Below are 11,909 nucleotides of genomic sequence, written 5' to 3' on the forward strand. Positions count from 1 at the left end.
TAGGAAGCGCTGCCATTTCTCCCGTTGTCTATAAAAAATGTGTAGACCATTTTATGGCCAGCTGCTCCCATGCTTGTTTGTTAGAGGTTAGGGTCCCTTCAAAAGGATAGCCTCATCGCAGTAAAAGGGTCCAGTACGGAATACTTTACATGCAAACTGTTTTGGAAGCTAACCTCATCCATTAACGTTAATTTGGTGCATCTATTTTGAATGCAAGATGTGTACCCTGCCTATAATTACGCTCTGCACACCATTGCTGTTAGTCATTCAGATGCAGCCTGCTTTTGGGAAGGGCTGCCACCTCTCCCTGCTGTTCTAATACATTTAGCCATAGACCTTGAACAAGCATGCAGATCTTACTGGATTAGTTGGGTGTTTGATTTGATACTATTGCAGTCAAAGAGAGATTAGCAGGACGTCAGACAACTGGTACTGTATAAAAGAAAATAAATATGGCCAGTTCCATAGTCCTCTCACTTCAGGTGTGATTTTCAGGTAAAATGTATGCGGGTAAAGCAGCGTATGACAATTTTTTTTTTCTTTTAAGAAGTATGGTATAATGTTGTGGCAGACAGTCGTATTGTAACGCGTACAAACAGGAGTGGTATGCATCAGAATTTTTTTCTCAGAACTCAGAAATTCATAAAGAAATTCAGTAAATAATTGAGAACATAGCCTTTGTGAAAGAAAACCTCTAGAAAAAGACCTGAGGAATGCAACTGTCAGTCAGAGCACGCACGCACGCACTCACGCACGCACGCACACACACTCACACACACTCTCTTTTACACTATAGTTCCCATGGTTGGTAGTTGTTATTTATTATTATTATTTTTAGGCATTTTTGATCATTTTAAATTATGACAGCTGCAAACAATTGCAAACCCATTAAAGCGGTATAAAACCCTGACATAATATTCAATAAAAACATGTTTTCCTACTTTTTATATGCCATACGGTTAGCATATTTGCTTTTGTGCATAAGTATTATTATTCATTTAGAAATGATACGTTCCTAAAGTGCACTTATTTTACTCTGAGAGCTGACTTTGCATTTTATTTATAACTGCTTTATTCATCTTCTAACTTAAGGGGCCTATACACCTAAATATTTTCCCGCCGATATACAGCAGATTCGATCACTGTGATCGAATCTGCTGTGAAATCGTTGCGCAAACGCTGACAGAACGATCGATTTCCCTCCGAAATCAATCGTTCCCGTCGATTCCGATTCTATGCTGTCTTCTTTTCCGCGCTGGTCTCCGGTCCGACTGGCTTCACTGAACTTCCTGTCCCGGCAGGAAGTTTAGACAGTAGAGCGCCCTCTACTGTTTAAACTTCCCCCGGACAGGAAGTTCAGTGAAGCCAGCCAGACCGGAGACCAGCGCGGAGAAGAAGACAGTGGAGACCAGGGGGCATGCGCCGGCCGGAGCAGGTAATGTATGTGGGGGTGGGGGGCAGCGGCAGCTTCACAGATTGTGATCGGTTTCATGCTGAAATCGATTCACAATCTGTTTGCAGTAAAGGCAGCCATACGATCCCTCTCTGATTAGATTCGATCAGAGAGGGATCTATCTGTTGGTCCATCTGATGGCAAATCGACCAGTGTATGGCTACCTTTAATCAGAAAGCATCAGAAAGCATTTATGCTTGTCTGACTTTGTTCAGGGGACCCGGCAGTGTGAGAGAAGGCTTTGTTTACATTTCTTGCTTGATACAATTAAACACAAGATAACATCATGTAAAGTTCGGAAGTGGCCAGCTCTGCTGGAAGGGAAGCTTCTAAAGCCTGTGTTAACCCTTTGAATGCAGTTCTAGTACAAAAAATGCTGGTTGTATATCATATGCTTTAAAGAGAATCTGTATTGTTAAAATCGCACAAAAGTAAACATACCAGTGCGTTAGGGGACATCTCCTATTACCCTCTGTCACAATTTCGCCGCTCCCCGCCGCATTAAAAGTGGTTAAAACAGTTTTAAAAAGTTTGTTTATAAACAAACAAAATGGCCACCAAAACAGGAAGTAGGTTGATGTACAGTATGTCCACACATAGAAAATACATCCATACACAAGCAGGCTGTATACACCCTTCCTTTTTAATCTCAAGAGATCATTTGTGTGCTTCTTTCCCTCTGCAGCTATTTTCCACTGAAGTGTCAGGCTGTTTCTTCCTGCAGAGTGCAGACAGCTCTGCCTGTATGTAATTCTTCAGTATGTGAAAGCCCAGCCAGCTCATAGGACGATTTATCCAGCTTGTAAAAGATAATAGAGCAGAGAGAAGCTGCACTAATCTAAATAATAGACAGGCAGTGTGCAGAGAGGGGCCTGGAGGAGGGAGATGCATCACAGAACCACAACACTGAAGAACTTGGCAGCCTTCCAGACACAGCCTGACAAGTCTGACAAGAGAGAGATAAGTTGATTTATTACAGAGATGGTGATAGTAGAACGTGCTGCAGTAAGCCAGAACACATTAGAATAGCTTTTGGAACTTGTAGGATGATAAAAAACAGGATGCAATTTTTGTTACGGAGTCTCTTTAAATAATCTATTAGAGCAAAGTAGACATGCTGGGTTTCATTCCACTTTAAGCCAAACTACTCAAAAATGTGTGATAGTGTAATCAAACACTATTAAAAATGTTTGGGAAAAAAAATAAAAAAAATGTTCTGGCTGTTCCAATTCTTTCTTTTGACTACAAGAATTAAGCTGCGTGCACAAGGTACAATTTTCTGTCGGATTCTGATCGATTTTCGGTAGTTATTAAAGGAAAATTTATCGCATTATCGATCGGGAACAATTTGGACGCCTACACACGGTGCAATTTTTTATCAGATTATTGGTTGATCTGATGAAAAATTGTACCATGTGCACTGGGCATTAAATATATGTAGAATATAATAGAAAGATTGTAATTAAAATATTGTATTTTCGCTTGGTTCAATCAAGAGGTTGAACTGACAAGAAAATTGAGTGTTCAGATTAAAACATCAAGGCACTACATAACAATGTGATCTGTTGATCCATTTATTATTGTTTATTACAATCTAAGAGGTACTGAGTTCATGTAGAAAACTATTAGATTGTTTTATTTGACTGAGCCAATTAGCATATTATTGTTGCTGCCTTATTTGTTGGCGTAAATCTGAATTCCGTGAAGCAGTCCAAAATATGTGAAGATAACTAAATGTATCTATACAAATAGATAGCAAAGAAATGAACAGCGCTACTTAAAAACAGATGAGTGCTTACCTGCAAAAAAGTGCACACCCCACTCATGGGATTCAAATACACAATGAGCACACACATGACCTGTCTACCACTTGGAGGATGTTAGTTTCACTAACAATTTGCAATTTGTTAGGTACTTGTCCCTCCCACTGTCGTAGAAGTCTTTCCTCCATGGGAGGGGACCTAACACTAACTAAAACCTACCTATGCATATGCATAGCCTGGGCGCGCTACCAGTAAATTTAAATTTAAGAATTGCGCAGAAAAAGTGGGATCAGCGCATCACCAGGCCGCCTCTGGATGGCCTCAGCTCAGAGATGCGCTGAGCCCCCCCAGGAACTACAAAACGCACCTTGAACCCAAACAGAGGCTCTGCATATACACCAAAGAAAAACTATCAAGTGGGAGCCTAGCTGACCAGAATTAAATCAAACATAGCAAAGAAATGAACAGCGCTACTTAAAAACAGATGAGTGCTTACCTGCAAAAAAGTGCACACCCCACTCATGGGATTCAAATACACAATGAGCACACACATGACCTGTCTACCACTTGGAGGATGTTAGTTTCACTAACAATTTGCAATTTGTTAGGTACTTGTCCCTCCCACTGTCGTAGAAGTCTTTCCTCCATGGGAGGGGACCTAACACTAACTAAAACCTACCTATGCATATGCATAGCCTGGGCGCGCTACCAGTAAATTTAAATTTAAGAATTGCGCAGAAAAAGTGGGATCAGCGCATCACCAGGCCGCCTCTGGATGGCCTCAGCTCAGAGATGCGCTGAGCCCCCCCAGGAACTACAAATTGCACCTTGAACCCAAACAGAGGCTCTGCATATACACCAAAGAAAAACTATCAAGTGGGAGCAGCTGACCAGAATTAAATCAAACATAGCAAAGAAATGAACAGCGCTACTTAAAAACAGATGAGTGCTTACCTGCAAAAAAGTGCACACCCCACTCATGGGATTCAAATACACAATGAGCACACACATGACCTGTCTACCACTTGGAGGATGTTAGTTTCACTAACAATTTGCAATTTGTTAGGTACTTGTCCCTCCCACTGTCGTAGAAGTCTTTCCTCCATGGGAGGGGACCTAACACTAACTAAAACCTACCTATGCATATGCATAGCCTGGGCGCGCTACCAGTAAATTTAAATTTAAGAATTGCGCAGAAAAAGTGGGATCAGCGCATCACCAGGCCGCCTCTGGATGGCCTCAGCTCAGAGATGCGCTGAGCCCCCCCAGGAACTACAAAACGCACCTTGAACCCAAACAGAGGCTCTGCATATACACCAAAGAAAAACTATCAAGTGGGAGCTCCCACTTGATAGTTTTTCTTTGGTGTATATGCAGAGCCTCTGTTTGGGTTCAAGGTGCGTTTTGTAGTTCCTGGGGGGGCTCAGCGCATCTCTGAGCTGAGGCCATCCAGAGGCGGCCTGGTGATGCGCTGATCCCACTTTTTCTGCACAATTCTTAAATTTAAATTTACTGGTAGCGCGCCCAGGCTATGCATATGCATAGGTAGGTTTTAGTTAGTGTTAAGTCCCCTCCCATGGAGGAAAGACTTCTACGACAGTGGGAGGGACAAGTACCTAACAAATTGCAAATTGTTAGTGAAACTAACATCCTCCAAGTGGTAGACAGGTCATGTGTGTGCTCATTGTGTATTTGAATCCCATGAGTGGGGTGTGCACTTTTTTGCAGGTAAGCACTCATCTGTTTTTAAGTAGCGCTGTTCATTTCTTTGCTATGTTTGATTTAATTCTGGTCAGCTAGGCTCCCACTTGATAGTTTTTCTTTGGTGTATATGCAGAGCCTCTGTTTGGGTTCAAGGTGCGTTTTGTAGTTCCTGGGGGGGCTCAGCGCATCTCTGAGCTGAGGCCATCCAGAGGCGGCCTGGTGATGCGCTGATCCCACTTTTTCTGCGCAATTCTTAAATTTAAATTTACTGGTAGCGCGCCCAGGCTATGCATATGCATAGGTAGGTTTTAGTTAGTGTTAGGTCCCCTCCCATGGAGGAAAGACTTCTACGACAGTGGGAGGGACAAGTACCTAACAAATTGCAAATTGTTAGTGAAACTAACATCCTCCAAGTGGTAGACAGGTCATGTGTGTGCTCATTGTGTATTTGAATCCCATGAGTGGGGTGTGCACTTTTTTGCAGGTAAGCACTCATCTGTTTTTAAGTAGCGCTGTTCATTTCTTTGCTATGTTTGATTTAATTCTGGTCAGCTGCTCCCACTTGATAGTTTTTCTTTGGTGTATATGCAGAGCCTCTGTTTGGGTTCAAGGTGCGTTTTGTAGTTCCTGGGGGGGCTCAGCGCATCTCTGAGCTGAGGCCATCCAGAGGCGGCCTGGTGATGCGCTGATCCCACTTTTTCTGCGCAATTCTTAAATTTAAATTTACTGGTAGCGCGCCCAGGCTATGCATATGCATAGGTAGGTTTTAGTTAGTGTTAGGTCCCCTCCCATGGAGGAAAGACTTCTACGACAGTGGGAGGGACAAGTACCTAACAAATTGCAAATTGTTAGTGAAACTAACATCCTCCAAGTGGTAGACAGGTCATGTGTGTGCTCATTGTGTATTTGAATCCCATGAGTGGGGTGTGCACTTTTTTGCAGGTAAGCACTCATCTGTTTTTAAGTAGCGCTGTTCATTTCTTTGCTATGTTTGATTTAATTCTGGTCAGCTGCTCCCACTTGATAGTTTTTCTTTGGTGTATATGCAGAGCCTCTGTTTGGGTTCAAGGTGCGTTTTGTAGTTCCTGGGGGGGCTCAGCGCATCTCTGAGCTGAGGCCATCCAGAGGCGGCCTGGTGATGCGCTGATCCCACTTTTTCTATACAAATAGATACATGTATCTACTATACACTTGCACTTTCTGAAGAAGGGGACCCGCCGTGGCCCCGAAACAATTGTCAAGTTTTCACGTGCTTATGGAGCAATAAACTGAGAAAATTCTTTTCTTGAAAAAGGTGTGCTGACCTGGACTTTTTTACTGTACTATACAAATAGATACAATTATTTATTTACATTTATCTGTACAAATAGATACATTGCTGGCCCGATTGATCACTGGATCGATTTTCACCAAAGTCGATATAATTAGTGGATCATACTGGACAGAAGATATCAATCTGTGTTGTGTCGGGAGTTGCGGCAGATCGACAGTCCATAGTGTTGCTCTGCATTGAACTGCAATGCTGCGGTTCTATAAATGTTTTAATAGATTTCATACTGAAATATATTAAAAATGTATGTGCATTGTGTGGAGGACCAGTAAATATTTTCCAGCATGTATGATTGTTAACCAAGAAAAGCAGTAGCCTCTCTGGTGATTCTTATCAGTCAGATGAAGCGTTCACTCCTGATCAATGCATGGATGGTTAATCAAATGGGAGTGAATATTGGATGATGTGTATGGACCCTAAACCTTTGCCTCTGAGATCAAACTATTTACATTAGACGGTAACAAGAGGAATGAGAACAGGTTCAGAGGTTACTATAGTGAACTGACAACTAGAATAGAAAAATATTTGAAGAACGGGACTGTACAGAGACAAAATAAAAGCAAATGGCTAACTGCTAAAAAGAGATTTTGTTTGTCTTTTAAAAAGTCATCCAGACTAGAGCTCAGGTACACTTTAAAGTGAACCTGAGGTGAAAATAAACTGATGAGATAAAAAATTGTATTTATCCTCTTACTCTTTTTATACCGCATGGTTTTATTTTATTTAAACATTTACAAAGTAGATGAATGTTTTGTTGTCTCTGCTTAGTGGCTGCCTATTAAGTGTCTCTAAATGAAAATACATAGACTATTGACCTTTGTATATCTCCCTATGCTCTCAGAAGTTGTATTCTACCACAAAAACTTTTATGGTTGTAATTTGCTTATCAGCAATGTGTACTATATTCCCGACAAGGTACCAACAAGGCAGACACGGTCACTTCCATGCCTAAAAATTAACTGTCTTAGGCAGCAAATTAAAACAAGTAAAACAACCTGGTTATTAACCACTTTACCCCCGCCCGTACGGATTTCTCCGTCCCTTTTTCCATCCTTTAACCCCCAGGGACAGAGAAATCCGTACTTTGCGCACTCCCGCCGCTGCCCGCGCTCCCGCTCGTAAACACGCCGCCCGCCGCTAGTAAACACGCCGCCGCCCGCTCGCCCAGAGATCAACGAACGGGAAAATCCATTCCCGTTTGTTGATCTAAGCCCCGCAATGATCCGCTGCCGCTCGGCTGAGCAGCGCGATCATTGTGAGCAATAACAAACTCCCAGCCTCTTTCTACTTCCTGCAAGTGTCCGGAAGGACGCTTGCAGGTCGCATGAAACAAAAAGTTACTGTTGCCATCTTGTGGCCAAATAGTAAAACTACACCCTAAGCATTTTTTGCACACAAATAAACTAGTTTTACACAAAAAATTAACTCCTTACCTCCCACACTCCCCATTTTTTTTTTTTTTTGTAATTAAAAAAAAAATAAAAAATTTACAATTTAAAAAAAATACATAAATAGTTACCTTAGGGACTGAACTTTTTAAATATTTATGTCAAGAGGGTAGAACACTGTTACTTTATAAACTATGGGCTTGTAATTAGGGATGGACGCAAAACTGAAAAAAATGCACCTTTATTTCCAATTAAAATATTAGCGGCAAACATTGTGATAGGGACATAATTTAAACGGTTTTATAACCGGGATAAATAGGCATATACATTTAATGGGTTTTAATTACAGTAGCATGCATTATTTAAAAACTATAAAGGCCGAAACCTGAAAAATAATAAATTTTTTCCCACATTTTTTCCTATTTTCCCATTAAAACACATTTAGAATAAAATTATTCTTGGCATAATGTCCCACCTAAAGAAAGCCTAATTGGTGGCGAAAAAAACAAGATATAGTTCATTTCATTGCAATAAGTAATGATAAAATTATAGACGAATGAATGGAAGGAGCGCTGAAAGGTGAAAATTGCTCTGGTGGTCAGGGGGTAAAACCCCTCAGTTGGGAAGTGGTTAATATATTTTGCACTGTGCATATACATGCTTATCTCATCATGTCACATGTCACCTCGGGTACCCATTAAGACTTGATTTATAGAGAATGCACTACGTCAGCAAATTTATTTTTGTGAAGATTCTGTGCCTTTTTTCAGTAGAATTGCAATGCACGCACTGTGCGCTGCAAAAGCATGCAGCAGTGCGTTGCCATAGATGCATTGCCTTTGCACTGAATTGCACTGCATCCAACTGGCAATAGATATGCTGATGCAGCACGTTCGGTATAAACCAGCACACAGCAGCAAGTAAAGTCCTCATTGCTTATCAGAAACTTAAAGAAACAGTCTGAGCCAGAGAAGAAATGTTGCTCTTATTCTATTATAAAAAGCAAAAAATCCTGTTAAAGGGTACTCGGCTATCTATATTTTGACAACTCCATTGGATTTATTATACTGTTAAATCTCATAAAGAGGAAAAAAACTAAAATAGAATTGTATGTAATGCAGTTTTGCTAAGCAGAAGTCACACCATTCATTTGGCTATTGTGTAACCTTCCCATCAATCCACCCTGTAAAGTCACTGCACACGCAAGACACATTGTGAAAAATCAACCTTTCTTGTTGTAATGGGCTTAAGAATAACAGCTTTAATGCATCACTGGAATTAATTTGCTAGGTTAATGTCTCAAGAATAGAGGCTACCACAGATTCTTGAAATAATTAGAGGCATTACACTTGGATGCACAATGTAATAATTTGGTTGGGGAGGTCTAACCTCTGCATGCAAGCAGGGAAAATGTATTATTATTAACCTTGTATGGAAGTGGCACGTACCAGCAGGGGGGAGAGTGCTGCACTTCATTATTCACGTTACCAAGTCGGCTGAGAGTTTAAAGGAATATATGAACTTTATTGTGTCACTGTGGCAAAGAACATAATAGAGGAATCACATTTCTTATCAGAAATAGTATCCCTTTCCTCTTTCTTTCTTCTTATGTGTTGACAGAACAAAGCAGGCCTTACCGCGTGATTCTGTGGTAGATGAATTGCACTTAAAAAATCGAAATTTGCAAGAAAAGCTTCAGGCACTGGAACATCAGCTCTCAAGGGAAAACGTGTCCAGGCCTTCTGTAAGTATGCTCTTCATTACTTGAGCCAGCTGTCATGAAATATCACCTACAGCAGCTGCTTACTTTATATATGAACTGCCTTTCGTGTCCAGTAGCTCTCTGTAGCTCACGCTGAGCAATTTAATGGTTTGCTAATAGATGTGTAATAAAAAGAACTACCCTGTCTAGCTACAGTATCTTTTCATTTCTCATTTTCCCCCCCAAGGGTGCCACACATGTGACCACAATCCCATTCAGTCTACCTAAATTCTTATATTTTTTCCGTAAGAATGATGTTGGGCTTAGTTGATAAGGACCATGATTTGAAGCAATGGGAAATTAGCATGTGGTTGACTGACAAGGGTTTTGTGCTAAAGTGTAAATGTTGTTCCAGTCAGATTACCAGAATAGATCGGATCATAAGATAAAGGCTAGTGTACATCAATCAGTGGTTTTAGTTTAGGCCGGGTTTCCACTGCTGCGAATCCAGGCCGATTCCCCGCCCACGAATTCGGATGGATTTCAGCAGCCTATAGAAGTCTATGAGAGCCATCCGAATTCGTGGCCGAGGAAAAATCTGAGGCCCTGCAGCATAAATTTGTGCTTAGCTGTCCGAATCCCATAGCCGCGCATAGCACGGCTAGAGGGATTCGGCTGCGAGAGGCAACATCTGTGCCGGCATCGCGTCTCGCAAGACGCATGCCGCCGCACAAATGGAAACCTAGCCTTAGGATACAAACAGGGAATTTGCATTATAAACAGCATCATCTCAGTCTCACGGGAAGTGTAGAATTCACAATGCTTCAGTTACCTGGGTTTACCTGTTTGTAAGCATCAAATTAATGACATTGCCATATGCCGTCACACCACCCTAACACTCAGGCCTTCCTACAGGGTTTAGTTTTAGTGTCTTCAGATTATCCAGAGCCTTTTTATGAAAAGGAAATAATCATAGTAACGCCATAGAATTAAAATAAATAAAAAGGGTATTCAAAGCACTATGAAACAAAGATAAAGAACCTGCATAATGATATCCTAGCCAAAACAGGTATAAAAGTTGGATCCCATGCAACATGCAATTAACCTCCTTAGCGGTATGATTTTTTTTTCCAGATTTAAATTTCTAAAAGTGGTACAATGTTTTCTCTGGAAAGAATCAGACCATTAAGTATAGGCAGCCAGAGAGTGACTAGTGTAGCCCCCCCCCCCCCCCCCTGTTATGAGTAGCCAGAAATGCTCCAGTATAAATAGCCATTGAGGTCCCAAAAAGATAGGTAGCCAGGCCGTACCCCCCCCCCCCCACTACTCCAGTTTATGTAGCCAGAAATTGCTCCCCCATTATAGGTAGCCAGAGAGTGCCAATCGCCCCCCCCTCCCCCAGTGTAGGTAACTATAGAATGCTCCCCTCTCCCTTAGTTAGATAGTTAGGAAGTACCCCACCCCATTTGGTATAGGTCACCAGAGCCCCCCACCCCCCATATCCTCTATGCAGATTGTGCAGCAAAGCCCCTAGATCACTCACCTCCCTGAGATCTTGCCACATGCTGAGAATACGGCAGCTGGTGCTGGACCTTGGGGAGGTGAGTGATGCTAAAACTCTACTGTACACTCTGCATAAGGCCCTCCTAGTGATCTCCACTAGTGTAGCTCGGGGTTACCGCTAATTGTCAAAAGTAACCCGAGCTAAACTTTAATACCACCGGGGGGGGGGGGGGGGGGTTAAGGGAAATGCTCGGAAAAAGCCTTCAATGGATGGATTCTGAGAGAATCTCAGGTCCGGGAAGAATGACTCCCACAGTAGCCAAACATCATTAATCCGACCCATTACTTGTTTATCAAGTATAAAGGAATGAAGGGTTTGTGACAAACTCCGGGTTACCAGTCATTTGGATTCAGATGAAATATGGGATGTGAGTCTTTTGAGTTGTTGGAAACCACAGCGAACTGGAAAACACCTTGAAGGAAAATTGCAATTTTGTTAGAAGAAAAAAAAGTCTATTTGGTTCAGTTCTATATATTGCAATGATAATGGCAAGCAACATTATAGCTTGCTTGCTTACTTTAATGTGCATATGGAACAGCCCTTCTGCACTGCTTTTAACAGAAGCTGGAGTATAGGAGTGTCAAAGAATGATGTCAATGAATATATTAGTGCAGGTGTTGAAAATAAGAAACTATGCCTGCTACATTGACCAGCTAATTACTCATGCAATAGGGTGAAAGGTGAAGTCTGTACTCCTAATGCAGAACTGCTTGTGGGCCCCTACCTTTACTAATGAAGTTTGTCCCATACACCCAGGACAACTTCATGGACTCTTGAAGCTCCAGTAATGCCATCACTCTGGGCTTCCGGCTGGACCTTCATTATCATCTGGAAAAGGGCAAGATTGACACAGCAACCCTGTCTCTTGCTGTCAGTCCCTTCCTTTGCAGCTCTTTGGAGGGGAGGCATGGCTCCTGCAACTACTGATCTCCCTCTCCCAGTCTTTTTATCAGTGGGGTGTATAGGTACGACATATGATGCCGTGAAGAGCACAGAACAGAATGA

The 11,909-nt window shown here is 41.8% G+C and overlaps 1 protein-coding gene across 4 annotated transcripts in view; it reads left to right on the forward strand.

The window, feature by feature from the left end:
* CEP290 (centrosomal protein 290) overlaps window positions 1-11,909 on the forward strand; it is a 272,670-nt gene that overhangs the window by 191,971 nt on the left and 68,790 nt on the right. For all 4 annotated transcript variants that reach the window (XM_068276835.1, XM_068276834.1, XM_068276837.1 and 1 more), the window contains exon 43: window positions 9,259-9,382. In XM_068276835.1, coding sequence (XP_068132936.1) covers window positions 9,259-9,382 — 124 coding nt within the window. The remainder of the gene's footprint in view (window positions 1-9,258; window positions 9,383-11,909) is intronic.

Source organism: Hyperolius riggenbachi, chromosome 3 (assembly GCF_040937935.1).
Source record: "Hyperolius riggenbachi isolate aHypRig1 chromosome 3, aHypRig1.pri, whole genome shotgun sequence".
Classification (NCBI taxonomy): domain Eukaryota; kingdom Metazoa; phylum Chordata; class Amphibia; order Anura; family Hyperoliidae; genus Hyperolius; species Hyperolius riggenbachi.